Source organism: Gobius niger (genome assembly GCF_951799975.1).
Source record: "Gobius niger genome assembly, chromosome: 7".
Classification (NCBI taxonomy): Eukaryota; Metazoa; Chordata; class Actinopteri; order Gobiiformes; family Gobiidae; genus Gobius; species Gobius niger.
Window position 1 is genome coordinate 32323118 of NC_136858.1, and position 21868 is coordinate 32344985.

The window sequence follows — 21868 nt, forward strand, 5'->3', positions numbered from 1 at the left end:
TTTGGACATTTCGTCGTACAATATTTGCTCTCCGCTGTGCGTTGTCCGCCTTCCCTCTCTGGTGTTTTGTGAGAGTGACTCTTTTTCATTGGCCGCTCCACTGTTTACCGCAGCACACAGAAATAACCCGTTTATGGCCGTCCTGCACATGTCTGAGTGTCTTTGTGAGGATGCCAGGCTCCTAATGACAGGTTGCGACATATGAAAAACCAGTGCTTCTCTCTATCAGACCTCATCTGCCTCCCATGCAGCGTCCATCGAAATCTAATGTTTAATTGCTGGGAAAGTTTGCCCTGTTGTGGACGAGAGCTGTAGAGCTGTTTTTATTTTGCTTTGGAAGTGCAGTGATAGCGCACATGTGTCCAGTGATAGTGGAAAAATTCATGTGAAAACCGGAGCCAAAACATCAGAACAGAAAACACCCACAGATTTTCCTCTCTTCCTGGAAAATGTAAGTTAATGACCTTATAAACCCACACACTATGACATCATCGTCAAAATTGCTTTTACTGGTGTTTTCAGCTCAATTAATCTCTGAATTGCCCAACATTAATGTGACAATTTTTTTTTTTTTAATTTGTCCAAGTTAACATCTAAAGCTCCCACTACCTTCACTACCTTCACTACCTTCATTCTTGGTTGAAAAACAGGGGGGGAAAAAATCAGGCATTCCAGCTTTAGTTAACAGTGCTCTGTCCAGAAGGGCAGCCCCACTCTCCCGATAACTCAAAATATTTGCATAAGGATGATATAATCTACCGTGGCGCAGCAGTTAGCACCTCTGCTTCACAGCTAGAAGGTCCTGGGTTTGATTCCCACAAGGACAGGGCCTTTCTGTGTGGAGTTTGCATGTTCTCCCCGTGTCTGCGTAGGTTTCCTCTGGGTTCTCCGGTTTCCCCTACCACTAAAAACATGTGCAATAGGTGAATCCTCCGGCCAGGTGATTCTGACCATCAGCCTGGCTCCACATCTCTGAGATGGGTCCCCAGGCCGTCGACCTCTGCTCCTTACGGGTCTTACGGGGGACAATAAAGTATCCAAACTAACAAACAAACAATATTAATATAGCATTTTATGGTGTAAAAAATGGAATGAAGCAACAGAGGTTAGATCATTGTTCTGTTTTTATTGTGCACTTATCTGAATTGTAATTGTGTTTTCAAGCTGCGATGGCGGAGGGCGAGGAAGCCATGAGTCCTGAGGACTGGAAGGAGAAGTGTGAAGTCCTGGAGGCTCTGCTCATGAAGTTCAGAGTCCAGATCATCAAGATCCGAGAGCTCACTGCAGACAAGGTCAGTGTGGGAAACCTCGAAATCAGTGGTTCCCAAAGTGTGGCCCGGGGGCTGGATGTGGCCCTCAGACCAATTTTTGGTGGCCCTCAAGCTTCTTGTTGAGTTGGCACACATGTCAGATATTGCAAATCTAGTCATTGTACATGCTGATAGCGGCGTAAACTAACATTTTCCTGTGAAACAAAACTGCATTAAGCGTCCATGTCTAAATAAAGGCTAAAACCTCTCTTAAATAGACCCAGTTGAATGTTTCACTGCATTTACAACTGATCTGTGGCCCTCAGTGCCATGTAAATGTCTATATAGAGCCCCATATGCTAACAGTTTGGACACCTTTGTTCTAAATGATTCTATTTTTCATCTGAAGCTTGTTCTGGTGTTTCTACTTCCATACAGAGATGCCGTAATATCTCTCATTTCACTGTGTAGACATTTGATGTGGATATCATAGCTTGATTATTATGAGATTATGGTGGATTCCCTTCCTGTGCCAATTATCTGTTTATCTTCTGTCTAAAATAACAACATTGATTTTCAAGCTTTATACTGTAAATATCAATAACAACAACAAGACGAGGTTGACATGAAGGTTTGAGAATATTTTGAGTTTAGTATGAGATAATGGATACTTGTCACCATCATTGTCTGCAATCCAGCTCAGAGTCACTGGCGACATGACGAAAGCGAATAAAAATAGTGATCTTTCCATCCACGTGATTCCGTAGTCGTAGTGGAGAGAGCGGTGTGGCCTGACCCACAGCTGGAGCACTCTGGTCCAAACTGCCCCAGTTCTGAGCTCTCTCTGGGGACGAGCCTGATTAAAGCAAAATGTAAACAGCGTCTGACCACAGGGCTCCACACGCAAAGCATCATGGGACTCCGCCAGCTCCAGTCCTTTGCAGAAGCACAGTCAGCTCCACCGGACGCAAAACAAACCGGTGCAGTTGGGGCCAAGAGCGGGTTAGGAGTGGGTTTATCGTGGAACATATTGTAAATTTAAGCACATTTCAAGTTTGTAAACTCCAGGTGTCTTCTCCTGCAGTGCTGAAAAAATAAATAAATAAGACTTTGTAACGTTAAGAATCCTGATTTAACATGCCAGTTTACGCTTTGTTCCAGTCCCAAGCCCTTGTAATATAAAAACAAATCCCTTGTATATGGTTGGATTATGAATTACTTACGCAGCAACAAGAGTAGTAGTTGACACTTCTTTGAGTAGTTTTATCATTCGGTACTTTTAACTTGTACTTGATAATTATAATTAACACATTGAGTGCCAAAAAGTCGTTTTTGCTGGGGGTTTTTGTTGTTGTTGTTGTTGTTTTTTTGCTAAACTAGACACTCTAATACACCTTCTGTGTGATTTTGGTAGCTCTGTGATGAACAGAAATGAAATAATAACGATCAAAAACTTCACGATCTGGACATTTCATAATATTGCGTTTCTTTTTTTTTTTTTGCCCGAAGGGGCATGGTGTTGCACAGCAAAACTGTAGAGTCAACACTTCTCTCTCGCTCTCTGGAGCACGTTTGACAAAGCAAAGCAGAAACAGATCGAAACAGTTGAGATTTTAACAATTTCTCTGAGTTTTTAAATAGTTAAAATCGGTCCATGGACGGCTGAGAAACATCCTGTTAAAGTCTTCAATCCGAGAACACACGATAATGTGATAGTGATTGATTGATTGATTGTTTATTCCGAGTTCAATGTACATTACATACACACATTTTTTACATTAACATGTGCACCTTTACGAAATTTTAACATGCTTTCATTTCATTTACATTTCATCCAAGCCAATCCCAGCTGCTTAATGAGCGATCGATAACACGCTGTGTTTCAAAATGTGTCAACAATGTTGTCCTTGAAAATGGACTTGAAACAAACATATTTAGGCACTTGCCTCTTCCCATAATGTTAGTATCTTTCCAGAAAGGAGGAGAGACGAGAAGAAACACACATTATCAGAATCTAGAAAAAAAAACATTGATTTTGATCAAAATTAGCCTCTGTTTAGCTTAAATTTCTCAGGAACCGAGGCATTTAGAATTAAACTGTTTTCACCTATGGAGAGCTTAGAGTCTCGTCTTTCAAACGAGCTATAGTATGTGTCCATAGCTATAACATGGACTACGCTGTGGTGCTACAAATATCATGAAAAATGGTCTGGATTGTTAGCACTCTACAGCTAAATCCTCAAAACAGAATAGTTACTTTTTCCACTGTGAGTAAATCTTTAAGTGACAAAAGCATCAGATGCATTTTGTGTTTCATGTGTACATTAATGTGAAGAATGCTTTTATTGTATATGTTCTTATGGCATTTTCTTTTCGATTTTCACATTATTTCATTGTTTCTCACACCTTTTGTCACGACTGGTCCATAAATCAAACTTTAACGCTCAAACTGTTACTCACATTACTCAACTAACCTTTTCTCCAAGTATTTTTTTTTAAACTTTTACTTGAGCAATTATATGTGTCACAACAATTTACTTTTACATAAACGTTTGGCCACTCTACCCACCTCTGCACAGGAAACAAAAGAGTCCAGTCTGAAGTCACACGTCACTTCTGTACATACACAGTAGCTCATAAATCCTTTCAAAACAACTCAATATCCGGTCTCCATGAGGTCTTATTATTTTAAATCCTGCTATCCCATACAGTAAAACTCTACAAACATGTTCTGAAATGTATTGTTTCAGTTGAGCATATTCAGTCTTCTCTTCTGTTGAAAAGTGCTGATATAATCGCCATCTCAATTCTTTATTCAGAAATATTGCAGCTACATATTTATATTTTTTGTAGCCTATAACTCTAGCTTAATTTCATCCTACTTTTTAAACCTGTCTTTAGCATTTCCCTCTAGTGTTTTGCTGTCTGGATTTTCCCTCCTCTAGTTCCTCTTGTGCTTCATCTCAGCGTGAAGTCGGTGAGATTTGTGGTCGATTTGCTGTAATCCTTTCATCTCCCTCTGATTTACTTGCCCTGAGTTCAACCACAGTTCAGTAGACTTTTTTTTTTTTTTTACAGGAAAACACAGCAACACAAGGATGTCCTTAGGTGATCCTGTAAATGTGAAGTCAGTCGATAGACACTGTTCATACAGTTATTGTTACACACAAAGAAGCAGCCATTTATACTCATATCTGTGCATGTCTTTATTATTTTGTTGCCTCTATGTCACATTTTTGGATAATTACTAAGAGTCTTTTAAAGCTCTGGTGCTGCTGAACGACTTTTGACCTGGCGTGGGCCGTGGGTTGACCTCCCGATGCTGTGAGCTCGTCCCGTCAAAAGTCCTCCCACTGTGTTTCTGTCCCGGGGCTGTGGCTGAGTCAGAGCTTGTTGTTTTAAAGCAGTGCATGGGTCCCATACGTCAGCGCAGAATCCCCCTCGTATCTCACAGAGCAGCAAGAGCAGTTTGTTTATTTAATGATTATGGTGGATCGTTGTGGTGCAGCTGACCTCACTTTACAATAGACGTTTTTTACAGGACTGGGTAAGAAATTAATGTGATAGAAATTGTAATATCTACTTTGGTAAATCTCAATTATCGTCATGGAGTTAATAATGGTCAGGTTTACAGCCATTCATTTGGCAGAAACAGAACCTAGTTTGGGTTTTTTTTATTGTATGGGCTTAAAACATGTCCAAGTTCAGGAATCGGCTAAATTTATTTATTTTTATATTGCCAAATCAAATTGAAAATTGTGATTGATCAATATGAGAAAAGGGGGAAAAAAATCTATGAATTCTTTTGGCTAGAACAACCCTTCTTGTTATAAATGTTAAGCTAGTTGTATTGTATCCAAGAAGCTTCATCAGCAACGCCAAAGATCTCTGGCCACAGACGGACACCAGTGAGCTGTAATGTTTTTATTCTTTTGTAGTAGGGTTAACTTCTTTTGGCATCATAGATCCACATTGTAGACGCAACTTTTCCTCCAACGCGAACCAGGAAATCAGAGGCTAAATTAGCGCATGGTTAGCTTTGGCTTCCATCCTGTTAACTCTGTCTCGCTATGAACTCTGGCTGAGACGAGCTAATGAACTCAAGTGAATAAATGGGATGTGCGCGAGGGTCTGTGAGAGATAGCTGGGAGAAACAGATTTGACTATTTCTGACTTTCACCATTGGATTCAGGTTAGCTTGAACTTGTCCTTGTACCACTACTTTTTATTCTATTGGTGAGTTCCGGTCTTGGTTTTACCTCTTAACCCCCACCTGAACAGAGCACATCTTTTCCAGTTTTGGCCAAATCTAAAGGCTTCTTGAAAAAAGTGTCAAAATAGCAACAAAAACTAGACAAAAAGGAGGATGAAAAACTCATAAAAATCAAACAAAAAAGTGACAAGAAAAGCAACAGAAAAGTGACAAAAAAATAACAAAAAAGTTACAAAAAATTACAAAAATGTGGCAAAAAATTACAGAAAAGTCTTGAAAATTTTGAAAAAATGTACAAAAAAAAGTGAGGAAAAAGTGACAAAAAAGTGACGAAAATGTGACAAAATTGTGATAAAAAATGTGATGAAAAAGTGATGAAAAAGTGATGAAAATGTGATGAAAAAGTGACGAAAATATGAGGAAGAAGTGATAAAAAAGTGACAAAAATGTGATGAAAAAGTAAAAGTAATGAAAAAGAGACATAAAAGTGACATAAACAACAAATATGTGACAACATTGCAACAAAAAAAGCAATGAAACTAAATGTCAAAAAAACGACAACAACGTGGAAAAAGATCCTTCTAGATCAGTTTTGTAGGTCTTTGCTTTCAAATGAGGAGTTTCTCTGGCCTGTAGTACATAAGCTTTTAGATTTGGGTAAAGCTGAACTGGAGAAAATGTTAGGTTAAGAGTCTCTGCAGTGGTATCGGTTGTTATATCGGATGGAGGCAGATTGTCAAAACCCAAAGATCGGTATCAAAGTTGGAGCGGGAAAAGTGAAAAGAATATAAGTAAGTCCTCCAACAACAGCAATGAACAAAATGAAGTACATGTATAAATTCGTTAATGAAAGTTGCTCAAGGAGATGACGAAACCCCGTGAAACTTAAAAGATCTTCAGCCTAAAAAAGTCCAAATAAATGAAAATCGAAGCGTGTCTCTCGGGAGGAAGTCGAGTTTAAACAGGCGCTGAGAGTGTGTTGCGCAGGAAGCCCGAGCAAAAAGGTCAGCCACTTTTTCGAACTGTGCCCCATTTTTCAATTCACTTAAAATATTACACTTTTATTTTAGCACACACTGATATGAAGTCTGCAGGATGTTTTAGGAGGGACGTTTGTTTTGGCGTATCGAGCGTCCAGCTGTAACAAAAGGTCTATGTGTGTTAGATTTACTGAGATATTTTATCAATGTGCGCTCACACCGTCTGCCTGAACTAACAATAGGAAAGAGATCAGGAATGAAGACAAGACTTTAAAGGATCATACATGGAAAGGGCTTATTTTCACATTTATTATCAAAAAGTATATTCAAGAAAGTTTGCAGACAAATATTGAACTTTTATAGTAACTGTCTAATGTTTCTCAGATTATCAAAGAATGTGTATATAGTAATAAATCAAGTGTTCAGTGTTATTGAAGGTGGAAATCGGTCTTTTGTTAGTGATAGAATCCTGTTTCGTGCACGAAATCCAGCGCTGTATTTGTCCTTCTATATATAGTATAGTTTTCCATCCATCCATCCATCCATCCATTTTCTTCCGCTTTATCCGGGGCCGGGTCGCGGGGGCAGCAGTCTCAGCAGAGACGCCCAAACTTCCCGATCCACACACACCTCCTCCAGCTGTTCTGGGGGGACCCCGAGGCGACACCAGGCCAGCTCGGAGACATAGTCCCACCACCGTGTCCTGGGCCTTCCACGAGGCCTTGTCCCACTAGGACATGCCTGGAACACCTCCCGCGGGAAGCGACCAAAGGCATCCGGAACAGATGCCCTAGCCACCTCAGCTGGCTCCTTTCAACGTGAAGGAGCAGCGACTCTACTCCGAGCTCCTCCCGGTTAACTGAGCTCCTCACCCGATCTCGAAGGGTGCGCCCAGCCACCCTGCGAAGGAAACTCATTTCGGCCGCTTGGATTCGCGATCTTGTCCTTTCGGTCACAGTATAGTTTTCATCATACTGAATCTAAAACCATCATCTAATAGTTAAACGTTAAACATTTTACCTTTCATCCATGAAGCTTTGTCTGCGACTAATCATTTCACAACAATCCCGCCCTCCTCCCGTTGCCAGAAGAATAAGAGGTTAAAATATGAGCCAGTCCCTACTTGTAGAGGCCATGCTGGGACTTAATTTAGGAGTTTTATGATTTAGACCACTTGCTCCTGAAGCTTTAGCTCATGGGGTGTTTGCTTGATAAGTCAGAGGCTGCAGGATCGGTTCCAATTGATAACACTTGTGGCGTGTTTCCACTGGCAGGCCCTACCCAGCCCAGTGCCTGGTCTGCCCTGTGAGGCGAGCGTTCCCACTTCCCCACCAAAAAGCCTAAGCATAAGTTTTGTGACTGACCTCAGGCCGTGGCCAATGCGCACTGATCCTAAACAGACTGCTGGTCTCTGATTGGCCAGAGGAGAGAGTCTCTGCCGCTGCTAGCATCTCGCCGCTGTTAGCACAACATTAGCATTTAGCTTACCTTCATAGTTATCTTTTAGCTGCTTCTTTCTTGTAGTATTTTCCTTGGCACTTATGAATAACTCCATAAACCCGACCAAAAAGTATTATTTGCCAACATTGTTCTCAATGGCCGCTGGCTGCTCTGCTTTGCGACGACGACACTAGAGGCCGCCATTGCTGAAATACCTCCATCTAGCCGCTAGTCCCCCATTGGAATGCATTGGACTTTAGACACGTGAAAAACAACTTCAGAGCCTGGTCCCTAATTTTCTTAAACTTTCTACAGCTATATATTCCTCCTATGATAATGCTGGGTTAGTTACAATTAAGGTGACCAGCCTGGTTTTCGTAAGATTTTTTTTTCTAAATCTCGTAATATTGAGTGCCAGACTGTTAGCATTGGAGCAGCGCAAACTACACGTCACGCAAGGGCCGAGTCTACAGTGAAGATCCCGCCCTGATGGCCTTTTTAGGAACATGCTTCATCCGAGCTGGGTAGGAGGAGTCTGTAAATCCGCCATGATTTCCCCCTCAAACGTGGTCATTGTGGTAAACGGGGACTGTATATATACAGTCTATGATTGTTCTGTGCATTCTGTTTTTCCTTCAGTAATGTTTATTCTAGCCTGTGCATCCATGCAACAACTGCAGTACTGCGGTGGAAACCCCTCTTTGACCGAGCCGTACTGAATAGAAGAGTGCTATGTGGAATCCCAAGCATTTCTCTTTTCACATGGGCCCCCACACACATACAGTAATGTGGGCCTGATGCATCTCCACAGTCAACGCAACTTTTTCATAAAAGGAATATGCCACCGTTTTTACATACTGAGATATGTTCTTACCTTAGCTTTGACGAGTTCTTTAGGACCTGTCTGATCTTCACCCGTGCCTTCAGTCACGTAAACACAGCGCAGACGGCATTAGCATTTAGCCTCTCCCCCTCTCCACTATAGCTCCAAAACTGGTCAAGATAGAAGCTACCAAGCTCTTCCACGTTTTCCCTATTTAAATATGGTTACGTGAAGTGTTCCACTACAAAGTATAATTACACAAGATTAAACAATGTGGATTTTCTAAGCGGATAAAAGGGGGAACTATATTGTAAGGCGTAATAATACCACGAGTAATTTGGCATCCACACAGTAAAGTGAAGATTACTGCGCAGTAAAGTGAAGATTACTGCGCGGATTTCGAACTACTACACTTCACGTAACCATATTTAAATAGGGAAAACGTGGAAGAGCTTGGTAGCTTCTATCTTGACCTGTTTTGGAGCTATAGTGGAGAGAGGGAGAAGCTAAATGCTAACGCCGTCTGCGCTGTGTTTACGTGATTGAAGGCACGGGTGAAGATCAGACAGGTCCTAAAGAACTCGTCAAAGCTAAGGTAAGAACATATCTCAGTATGTAAAAACGGTGGCCTATTCCTTGAACATTTCTCACTAATGCCTTTCATTTTCTGTCTTTTTTGATAACAATTATTTACACTTTTCGGTTTTGCTATTTGCTATAGGCTAAACATTGACCGCATTGGTGCTGTTTTTGCAGTTGTACCAGCTTGCTCCAGTCCTACCTGCCTCCCTCAGCCCCGTCATCCCTCCTCTCTGTGCGTATATCACAGAGGATCATTGTGAGCTGGCTGGAGGGGTGGGACAGGGCGGTTTCAGGGGGAGGCCGGCCACAGACGCTGCTCCAGGAATTTCAGGAATGAACCCTGAACTTTTGGGTCCGAGTTAAAGAGCTGACGGCTGCAGAGTTAGTGCTTTGAGGCTGAACGATATTGGAAAAGAATAACTGTAGTGTTTTTCTGAAAAGCACTGCTATTAGATGTGCAATTCACATATGTTTTAAATCCAGTTTGAGTCCACTGTACATATCTTCAGCATGAGGGTGAAATATGAGTTAAACTAATACAAGTTTGTAAAGTTCCTGTATCGCTCTAATAAGACAAAAAAATTGCTCATATTACTCAATTCTCATATTATTAGTGAAAGTACTGAAGTATTCGCTGCAGAATATAGTACATATTCAAAGCCAAAAACATGAAGATTGATCCCAAGAAAGCATCTACTGTAACATGATGGGAACTCGTAAGTCATTGGCATTGACAGTACAATTGCACAGCGCCACCTACTGCTCTGACATCTGCATTATAAGTTTTAAAATTCAAAATATGTAAAAGTGATAAGTTCTCAACAAAAATACTTCTCAAGCAAAGTCCAGATCCTCAAAAAGTGCTATAAGTACTTTACTTAAGTAAATGTATTTACTGACATCTCTGATTAGCAGGGTTTATGAATATAATGAGGCTCATCCATCCAAACATTGCACTGTGTCCGCAAAGGACTTTATGTCAACGAACAGCTTGATAGTGGAGATACTTGCAGAAACGTTTTACACATGAAATGTTTGTGTTTATTATAAGCATGAGGTTCAGTCTACAGGCTTTTCAATGATTTTTAAATAGAGGACATACTGTATCTAGACTTTTTCATTGACTTGTGAAGCACATACACAGTGGCTCCAGGGCCAGCCCATGTCTTTAAGACTTGTCGCAAAATGTAGTTGAGAATTGCACTTAAACACACCCCGCCGATAAGTCATATTTTAATGAACCTCATAACACATTATGCAAGGGAAACTTCTCAGTAAAATATGCTCTCTGCTTCCCTTCACCTTTCAAGAGCAGCCCTGTGGACGTCTCTGAACTCTCCTCTTGATTTTAAGCAGTTGGTCAGGAATAGCTTGGTTTAGTGTCTTCTTCAACTTTTGTGGTTGATCGGGGAATGAGATTGAAATCAAATCAGGAAGTGGTGTGACACTGTTTACCACATTCTTATAGTCTTGTGATGGAAATTGCATCCACATGAAATTCCTGACATCCATTTGGCCTACTATAAATCATTCATTAAAATGTTTTCTTCCTTTCAGATTTGAGAATGGAGGAGTTGAATGAAAAGAGAGAACTTTAACAAAACCATTCCATTATACGGCTAAGAAAATAAACCCAAAGCTAAACTAATTTGAAACCAGACCACCCTTGAACCTGTCATTGCTCCTTTTCCCTTGAGTTGTCCAGGAAGTGACACACACCCAGACTTTGTTCATCTTATTTTTAACCCCTTCACCAAACCAAATTTAGGATACCTCCAGCGCAGGTCCATCCCGCGAATATTTCATCCATCTCTCGTTCCCCTTTAGTGAGCACAGAGTCTGCAGCTGTAGCCTCCTCCTCTCACTGCAGCCTGTAATCATGGTGCCACATCTAAATCTGCCCCTGAGCCACATGTGGTCTGTCGCTGTGGTGCAGAGAGGATCTATATAAAGTCTATGACTGATGCATGGACGGCCTATAGAGTATAAATACCCAATAATACAAGGCCATTACAGGGAATTTGTTTACTACCACAAATCTTCATCTGTTTTTGATTACTTTTCAGTCTTTTTGTGATCTTACAGTGTCTTCAGTTTGTGTCAGTATTTAAAAATGTACAGTAAATGTCAACAGTTTATAAATGATTCCAGTTTTCTTGAAAATTATGCCAATTAGTGTCTCATTGTACCCTGAAAGGAAAGCATAGAACGGGGTCTGCAACCTTCATTATCAAAAGAGTTATTTTGCCCCTTCTTCCACCAAAGAAAAATGGTTTGTAATAATAATGTGTTTTGTTTTGTTTTGCCGAGGCCATTACAAAGCATGTTTATTTTATTATTTATTGGTTTATTTGGTCGGGACAGTGCATGTTAATGAACACACATGGGTCTCATGCATGTAAACAAGCCACACTGGATTGTAGCCATCCATCCATCCATCCATCCATCCATTTTCTTCCGCTTTATCCGGGGCCGGGTCGCGGGGGCAGCAGTCTCAGCAGAGATGCCCAAACTTCCCGATCCACGCACACCTCCTCCAGCTGTTCTGGGGGGACCCCGAGGCGACACCAGGCCAGCTCGGAGACATAGTCCCACCAGCGTGTCCTGGGTCTTCCACGAGGCCTTGTCCCACTAGGACATGCCTGGCACACCTCCCGTGGGAGCCTTGGGCTAATTTCCATCCGTCGTCCCCCTTGCGCACTCTCAAACACACTCTCATTCATCCTTACCTATTGTACATGTTTATAGTGGTAGAGAAAACCGGAGTACCCGGAGAAAACCTACGCAGACACAGGGAGAACATGCCAACTCCACACAGAAAGGCCCCATCCAGGTGGGAATTGAACCCGGGACCTTCAAGCTGTGAAGCACAAGCTCTACCGTGCAGCGGTTCCAGCTGCAGGTTGCAAACCCCTGGCATAGAACAAATACACAAGCAGCAACTATTAGGGGAAACCAAAATGTATTCTCAACCTTTAACTCATCCAAGTAGCCACCTTTGACAGATAACAAGGAAGGGACAAACGAGGAGGTATCTGGGCAAGACTCATAGCTAAGTCTGGCTAATGGACGTTCACTGGAGAATAAGACAGATTAATTTCTAAGCTCTTCCCATAAGACGGTGAAAGACTGTTGTGGGTTAGGAGGAGAACAACACACCCGTGGCACTCTTTCTACAATGGAAATCAAATCATCATAAAAGCTAAATGTGTTACTTGTTTGTAAGTCTGTGTAGCTCTTGTTACCGCTGTCACCGTGTTGTTAAAGTACATGCACTTGTTGTTGTCGGTAAATGTATAAATAACCCAACTACTCACTGCAATATAATGACATGACTGGTCCAAACCTCCAGCGTCTTCAAAATGGATTTTTGTGAGATTGAACATTCAGATCTTGCGACAATCCGTAGACTTCACAGCAGAATAATGTTTGACAGATAGTTAGCGGTTTAGTGTTGCAGTATGAAATTGCTTTGTGATGGGTGTGAGTCCTCCCTGGTCCGGAGCAGGTCGTGTGGAAACAGTGAGTGTTTGTTTGGGTGTGGTGCTTTTGGAGTTTCTGTTTTGAAGGAAAATTGAGTGACTGGCCACAGGTTGCCTTTACATGTGCAGCACTTATTTATCGTGTGTATGAATCAAGATTAGTTTTAGAAATTAACCTCTTACCACCCGACTAAACCAAATGCATTCTGTCCTCTTTGGCTATTATATAGGCCTGTGTAACACCTCATTTGAAAGCTAAGACCCACAAAACTGATCTTTTTCCTCGCGTTGTTGCTGTGTTCTGTCACCTTTTTTTGTGTTTTTTATTTTATTTTGGTCACTTTTGTTGAGTTTTTGTCACATTTTTGTTGAATTTTTGTCACATTTTTGTTGAATTTTTGTCACATTTTTATTGAATTTTTGTCACATTTTTGTTGAATTTTTGTCATTTTTGGTTGAGTTTTTGTCATTTTTTTGTTGAATTTTTGTCACATTTTTGTTGAATTTTTGTCACATTTTTGTTGAATTTTTGTCACATTTTTGTTGAATTTTTGTCACATTTTTATTGAATTTTTGTCACATTTTTGTTGAATTTTTGTCATTTTTGGTTGAGTTTTTGTCATTTTTTTGTTGAATTTTTGTTGAATTTTTGTCACATTTTTGTTGAATTTTTGTCACATTTTTGAATTTTTGTCACATTTTTGTTGAATTTTTGTCATTTTTTGGTTGAGTTTCTGTGATTTTTTGGTTGAATTTTTGTCACATTTTTGTTGATTTTTTGTATTTTTTTGGTTGAGTTTTTGTCATTTTTTGTTGATTTTTTGTCATTTTTTGTTGAATTTTTGTCACTTTTTTGTTGAATTTTTGTCATTTTTTTGTTGATTTTTTGTCACATTTTTGTTGAATTTTTGTTGAATTTTTGTCACATTTTGGTTGAATTCTTGTCACATTTTGGTTGAGTTTTTGTCACATTTTTGTCACATTTTTGTTGAGTTTTTGTCACTTTTTTGTTGCGTTTACATCCCTGTTTTCTTCTCATTTTTCGTGGCTGTTTTGGTGCTTTTTTTCCCAAGAAGCTTTTTGATTCGGGTAAAGCCAAACTGGAGAAAATGGGATCCGTTCTGGTGGGAGTTAAGAGGTTAAATTCACAAGACATTTCCCAACACTCGCGCTCATTCCCTGTGCCCCTGTGTGTCTCCACTAAATCTGCCTCATTTGTCCCGCCGTTCGGTGCAGTCTGTCGGGTGTAAACTCATCTGTCTGTGGTCTCTCTCTTGCTCTCTCCACATTCCTCTGCGCCTCCCTCTGAAGCTGCTGACGCTTCACAGCCCGAGTCTCTCCCACTTCTAGCGCTCTGAGCCGAGAAATTTAGCAGGAATGCAGCTCCCACTGTGTTTTCAGGGCACTCGTCTGATGCTGGAGTCTGTGTGAAAGACCGTGTGACCCTGAGGTGCCAGTTTTAACCAGCGCAGAATTCAACACACAACTGCCCTGTAGTCTTTATGGGCCTATCGCCTCCACATCATTATGCAACAACGAGCAACACTTTTGAGGGAGTAACGTCGATTCTGCCCAGAGTCCACTAAAGGGGGGTGACTGGTTCTGCCCCAACTTCTCAAATCTGGGCTGTTGTTGTGTCATTGAACAAGGTCATTCTCCCTCATTGGCCCTAATGTGTGGTGCTGTGTGGAGTTAGCATGTTCTCCCCGTGTCTGCGTAGGTTTCCTCCGGGTACTGCAGTTTACCCACCACTAAAAACATGTACAGTAGACCAGGATGAATGGTTCTTCCTTCTTCTTCTTCTTCTCCTTCTTCTATTACCTCTACTCCTCCTCGTTCTTCTTCTCCTCCCTCTCCTACTCCTTCTTCTATGTCCTCTTCTTCTTCTTCTTCTCCTACTCCTTCTTCTTCTTCTTCTACTCCTTCTTCTTCTTCTTCTTCTTCTATTTCCTCTACTCCTCCTCCTCCTTCTTCCTTTTCTTCTTCTTCTTCTTCTCCTTCTTCTTCTCCTACATCTTCTTCTTCCTCTTCTTCTTCTCCTCCTCCTTCTATTTCCTCTACTCCTCCTCCTTCATCTTCCCCTTCTTCTCCTTCTTCTTCCCTTTCTTCTTCTTCTCCTTCTTCTCCTACATCTTCTTCTTCTCCTCCTCCTACTCCTTCTTCTATTTCCTCTCCTCCTCCTCCTCCTCCTTCTTCCTCTTCTTCTTCTTCTCCTTCTTCTCCTTCTCCTACATTTTCTTCTTCCTCTTCTTCTTCTCCTCCTTCTTCTTCTTCTCCTACTTCTTCTACTTCCACTTCTTCTCCTACTACTACTTCTTCTCCTACTTCTTCTTCTTCTACTTCCACTTCTTCTCCTACTACTACTTCTTCTCCTACTAGTGGAAAATGTGTGCAAAAATAAAAAAGTTTTAAAGTAGATTCAGTATAGCTCTCTCCATCAGTGTTCATTTTATTGACTAAAATTTGTCATTATAATTTTAGGCAGTAAACAGTACATTTTGGGTTATCGGCAATTTATTGTTTATGCAATCTTTGGTGACGCAATATCCATATCATATGACAGTGCCTAGAACCGACTAATCATAACTTGGAAATGTCAATGTAATTGAAATCATGACTTTTGTAATCTAGTTCAATTTTAGTCTTGTTTCAGTTTTGATTTGTGCTGAAAAACAAATATATATTATTATATTATTATTATAATAAATATATATTGTTATCGCAAGACATTTTACGAATATCGCAATTTTTATCATATTGTGTTGCCCTATAATTTATAAGCTTTATTTGTGTTAAATGAATTTAAAAACTGTTTCTCTCTCGTGTTGTTTTCACGGTTGCTGAAGTGTGTGCAGCTCTGTGTTTGTGTTTGGCTTTGTTGTGTTTGGCTTCACACTGAGCCGATATTTTCATCTAAATGTTTATGTTAATAATCAGATAAAGAAAAGTCTGATAAATCAAGCTCTTAGTTCTGGATATGCTGGATATAACCTCAAATAGCGTATTACAGTCATACACCTACATTTAGTTTACTGTCACGAAAACTACAGATTTATTTATTTATTTTGTAAACGTGCTTTTTTATTTTCAGATACAGCAGCTGGAGGCTCAAGTGATCGATGCAGAGAAACGTGCTTTTGTGGCTCACCAACAGGTAACTCCTACTGAAACCAGCTTTCAAATCTCTCAAAAGTCTATATGTATTAAAAAAAACACTTAATGTTGGTATTCTACACCTAACCTTTTCTTCTTGTAGAATGAATTCTCTTTTTCAGTATATTCTTCAAGCTGTCATTCATTTGTTTGTGTTGCCTATTCAACATCAAGACGTGTGGACATGTGAGAGGTTTGGAGAGCTAGAAACAAGTTGAGTCTGCAGTTTGAATTTAGCCTGCTCTCTGTGTTAATGCTTGAGAATAGAACAATTGGGCTGAGGGCCTATAAAATATAGTATACTGTATATACAATAGTTTGGTCAAGGTTTTTCCTTCCTTATTTCTGTACATACTAAAATACACTAAGAATCCTCATCCTTTATCGAGTTCAAATAAAGGCAGAAATGTGACATCCACGCATTGGCAAAGTCTCATTTATTGAACGGTGCATGACTTCACATACAGGTGCACGTACATGCTCATGGATGTGAAAAGCACTCATAACAAATACATTTGCCTTTATGGAAGCTGTTTGTGGTTTGTTATCATCATTATTTTAATTTAGTACATTTAAACAGGCAGGTGTGATAAACATGCACCAAACGTGACTCATACAAAATCTTTCTCCTCTGAGGCTGATCACCTTCTGTCTCGGCCTGAAAAGGTCAAAGGTCATTGCTTTGAATACCCTATACCCTACGTCAGGGGTCGGCAAGTTTGCTCGGCGGAGGGCCGGTTTTCTTCATCGTCAAAAGACCAAGGGCCAGACCCTCCAATTGAAGCAATTGAAGTAAAGCATCACTTTCTACATATGCCAGTGTTGCACATCACATACACTGTAAAAATGTCCATCTTAAAATAGATAAATTACTTAAAATCACTTGAATAAAGGTTTTTTTATGTTAAATTTGAATCGGTTTGAACTAATCTAACATCAGATAAATATGCTAATGCCAATGGAACAAACTGAAATCCCACTGGAAATCAGGCAAATTAACTTTTACTGTAAACATTATTTATTATTCATTATTATACAAAATAATCTGAATTAAGAAAAAACCTTGTGCTTGTTCCATTGGCAAGAATAGGTTTTATCTACTCTAAGGCCAGACCAAATCTACTCAAACTTTAGATTGAATCTCTTAATTCAAGTAGATTTAAGTCATTTCTACCTATAGATGAGTATTCTTTTATGATTATGGCCTAAAAGGGTGCTCTGCTAAGACAGTTTAAGGAGTTGACAGTATTTACACATTTCTGGAGTACTTTAACAGGCATTTGATCTCTGATTTGGGTCATAATATTTCGCAAAATCATCTCGAGGGCCAGAGTTTGAGGATGGAGGGCCGGTTTTGGCCCCCGGGCCTGACGTTGCCTACCCCTGCCCTACATGAAACACTTTTGGGCCCACTTTGTGCGTACCTCGGCTTCATAAACGAGACTCCAGGTCTGTATTTTATGAGGTCTACAAATATCACTTTCCCCAGGTGCAGTGGATGGAGGAGAAGCTGCGCTCTCCTGACGGACAGACGACGGACAGTGAGGCGCGTTTGTTTGAACAGTGTCAGGAGCTTCAGGCCGCGCTGCAGGAGAAGAACCACCTCATCTCGCATCTGGAGCAGCAGCTGGAGGAGCAGGTACAGGTCACACAGACAGACATGTGTTTACCATATGCTCGTGAGCCGGCCAAGAAACAGACACATTAAGCTCTTATGAAAGACAGTTACACACTCTTAGCATTAGGTCACGGGAGACAGGAATGCTCGGTGAATAGGGGTGGTATGATGTGGCAATGCAAGTGGCTTTAGTTTTAGAATCCACAAAGTTAATTTTATTACACATATGCTACACATGTTTACAACGGGACTGTAGTGTTCAGACATCAACTGTACTGTTTTATTTAGCATTTCTCACAAAATATGGTCAGATGCTCCAAAAGATTTACTCCGTGACCTCAATGCTGCATAATTGTGCTGAACAGAAACAAAGCAGACTCCAAGATGCCAAGACGGTGGAGGAAAAAGCAGCAAAGATCAAAGAGTGGGTGATGCTTAAGCTGTCTGAGGTAAAGTGTTTTATTGCTCTTTTGTCAGACAACGATTGTTTGTTTGAGCAAAACTGAAGCCAATTCTTCTTCTTTAGTTTGAGGTGGAGAATGCAGCACTAAGAGAAACTAACAAACACCAGGAGGAGCAGATCACGGAGCTAGAGAAACAAGTGGAGGGTAAGTGTGAATCCATAACAGGGCAAGACCATAGCCTAATAGTAAATGAAATCTGAAGGTATAAGCTTGATCTATACAAGAACTAAAGCAAACTTAAGCAGTCAAACTAGCCTCTATGTAAACTAGCCTCAATCTAGGGTTGAAAACTGTTGCTTGTAGGGCTGAAACGACTAATCGATTAATCGACGACTAATCGATTATTGACATTTTAGTAATAGATTAATCGTTTATGGTTCACACAGACTAAAATGGAGCAAATATGAAATAAAAAAATGTAGTATTTTTGATGAAAACCTACTTTGATTTTATATTTAGGGTCTGTAGTGTTTGGTACATTGTAAATTTCATTAATAGAGCCTTCAAAAAACATTTCCCTTCAGTTTACTCCATCAACACATCCTCAAACAGCGCCACTTAAACTATAATGTGATAAAAAAAATGGAAAAAACAAAATTTTACTACACCATTCACAGCCAAGCGATTAATCGATTAATCGTAAAAATAATCGATAGATTAATCGATTACAAAATAATCGTTAGTTGCAGCCCTAGTTGCTTGTACTGTATAGTTAATTTTAGCACTAGTCACTGATAATTTTGTGTATAGATGTTCACAGGCGTTTTCTTTCATTAATGGGACGGATAGAGCCAGGTTTAAGTTTATAGTTTGATTTTGTTGATTTATTAGTTGCAAAGATTCATTCATAGGGATTTTGTATTGTGTGTTATTATTGAAAAAAGCTCAATTAATCAGGCAGGAATTAGATAATGAAAAATCCCTCAGAAGAAACCTTCAAAAAATGGTTAGGTACAAGACAAGTACAAGAGAAAATATTTAGTGTCTGTAGGTGTGAAAAGGTGTGGAAAAATTTATTTTAGAAAATGGCACTTTAATTTACAATTTTCCATGTAATTCTATGGAGAAAAAAGTGAATCAGTGCAATAATTAACCACCGTATTGTAGGAATTAAATTATTAAGTCATTTGTTTCCAGGTGACCGTTGTTAAAAGAGCAAACTGGTCAAAAATCTGAAAATCAAAGAAGAAAAAAAGAGGTAAAAACGTGCATTACTACTGTAAACTCCTGTGTCTCCCCTCAGCCCTGGAGCAGAGGAGCGCTGTGTCCCAGAGTAAACCCGGGGAGGCGCAGCGTCTGAGCAGCCTGACTTTCGGCTGTTTCCAGGTCCGAGGGAAGAGCCCCCAGGTTCTGACGGGACCCGCCCCATCACAGAGGACCCTCAGCTCCACAGGAGAGGCAGAGGAGGGGGAGGCAGCAGGTAACTCTGTCCATGCTCATACTTTATACAATTTAGAAACTTTACTGGAACTTGATTTAGCTTTTGCAGGATTGGTTTTCGCCGCTCATAGCAACACACACACATTGACTTAAAAACGTATCTTGTTCCATTAATTACACTTCAGTCACTGGTGTTGAGAACAATAAATGATCACAGTACATGTTTTGATGCTTAATCAGGGTTTCTGAGGTGCATTATGAAGCAATTAAATGAATTGTGCCGAAATGAAGGACTTATAAAACATTCATTTGGATTGGAACTGGCATTAGATCTAAAATTATCATATTGTGCAACTATTTTTACTGCAAAATAGTGTTTTATAACTTTCGCTTGCAGTTTTTGCTGACGCTGTTCACAATCTTTTGCTAAAAAGTCACCCACTGTATCCAATTTTCTTTTCATTATCTAATTCCCCTCAGTCCTCTGTTTGATGGAATGTTAATCTTAAGAAATTGAATATGCCCAGATTTTCTTCATTTGTGGCATTAAGATTTAGTAGTTGGGCAGCACAATGGAATTAAAACCATTCAATTTGACTTGACCTTGCTAATATGCTGCTTTATATAACACTATGTTATGCAAAGATATTCCTATTGAAAACCCTGGTAGTAATGAATAAGCCCAAGGTTGTCTCTATCCAGTGACCATTCTGCAAGAAATTAAAGCAAAAACAATGTGACAATTTTCTTCCTGGTTGCTGTCAACCTGCAAAGGAAACTGAAGCTTTTGCTAAATGCTAAATAAATTTCCACTTTACAGCTTTCTGTATCAGGCTGCTTATCATCTTCATTATAAACACAACAATAACTTGCTATGACTGTTTTGTTCCACAGAGAAGAGCAGTGATCCGAGCATTGCTGCTGCTGCCCCTGAGCCGCGGGGCCCTGTCCTGTCTCTGGAAGACGACAGCGCCTCTGAAGGCCTGGCCGAGAGCGTCTGTGGCAGGACGTCCCGTGGTGTCTCCTCTGTGCTCTCCTCAGCTGCATCCGATGCCGACGGAGGGGGCTTAGAGGAGCGCGGGGGCGGGCTGGGACCTTTGGAGTTCAGCCGTCCCACCAGCGAGGCGTACCTGACCGCCTCTGATGACAGCAGCTCCCTGTTTGATGATGACATGCAGCGGACACTAGGGGGCAGTAAGGAGATCTGCAAAATCAAACTGGAGGACTCTGAAGATCTCAATAAGCGTTTCCAATCTCAAAGACTGGACTCCTCCTCGTCTAGTGAAACAAACACTGATTTTAGTCCGATGTTAACGCCGGCTCTTACCCCTAAACGCCCACCCCAAGACCCTCGGGACACCCCTGCATCGCCCAAACAACCGCGACTACGGACCCCAGCGGGATTTGGGCTGATGAACTTATCTTTAGCCAAAAAACACCTGAGCCAACCCCCTATCCCATCTGAAATCACACACGGGCAAACCAGAAACGCCCTGAGCATGCTCCGCCCCCTCCGGCCCCATGAAACAAACCTGGACCAGGATATCGGCATGGAAACGGGGAAGAGCTCACCCCCCAGCGCCAAAGCGTCACCCCCCTCCACCACCACTGCCATCACCCCTGCTGCTGCGTCACCTGCGCAGACCTCACCTGGTGCTAAGGAGAACGCCCCCCAGACGGAGGCGGAGAGGGCTGACTCTGACGGGACCGCACCGGGCAACAAGCCTCCAACTCCGCCCCTGCACCGGCTGCCGTCCTGGGTGAGGAATAAAATCTTTAACGGCATCATAAAGGGGTTGAGATGATTCACCATTTACAACAACACATGTGAAAACTGAATCGATTTTGCAATTTAAATGGTCACAATAAACGAATTGCAAAGACAGCAATGTCCACAAAATGTTTATCCTCTTCTTATGTATAAAAATGCTAACCCTTTCCAACCAATTTTCTGTATCGCAAGAGGTGGGTGAACCAATATCCGTATCAAGAAGTCACAATATCAGAAAAAGTCTTATATCTGGGACATTTTTTGCTCACAAAACTACGTAAATCCTTTTGGTTAGCTTATGATTTGTGTCAAAATTATGATAGCAAATAATCTCGTTATCATAATAATTTGACGGCTATTAAGCCCTTCTCTCTAATTTAGACTTGGTACAAACATATTAGAATCACTTGTGCTTCAGAACATAACTTTGTTTGCCAAAGCTTCAATTTTCTCTCCAATGTTTATGCTCCTCTGTGGCTTTGAAATGAAAATGAATGAAAAATCTTTGCAGTTGTTCTATCCTACGTGGACAATAAAGTACACCATATTGAGCAAATCTCTAAGAAGGAAAATACAGTTCAAAGGTTTGGGGGTCCGTATTTATGAAAGAAAAACACTTTTTTGCAAGTTGGTGACATTAATTAATGGAATACCTATATGTGCAGTGGATGATAAAGAAAACCCTTGTGCGGTTGTGTTAGCACAGCTGAAA

General features: G+C 40.6%; 1 protein-coding gene across 1 annotated transcript in view; it reads left to right on the forward strand.

Moving 5' to 3' along the window:
* The window catches only part of plekhh2 (pleckstrin homology domain containing, family H (with MyTH4 domain) member 2), a 41985-nt gene that overhangs the window by 1521 nt on the left and 18596 nt on the right, over window positions 1-21868 (forward strand). The window contains exons 2-8 of the mRNA XM_079560564.1: window positions 1165-1292; window positions 15862-15924; window positions 17413-17562; window positions 17907-17990; window positions 18068-18149; window positions 19249-19425; window positions 20280-21145. Of these exons, the coding sequence (XP_079416690.1) occupies window positions 1170-1292; window positions 15862-15924; window positions 17413-17562; window positions 17907-17990; window positions 18068-18149; window positions 19249-19425; window positions 20280-21145 (1545 nt within the window). The 5' untranslated portion in view covers window positions 1165-1169. The remainder of the gene's footprint in view (window positions 1-1164; window positions 1293-15861; window positions 15925-17412; window positions 17563-17906; window positions 17991-18067; window positions 18150-19248; window positions 19426-20279; window positions 21146-21868) is intronic.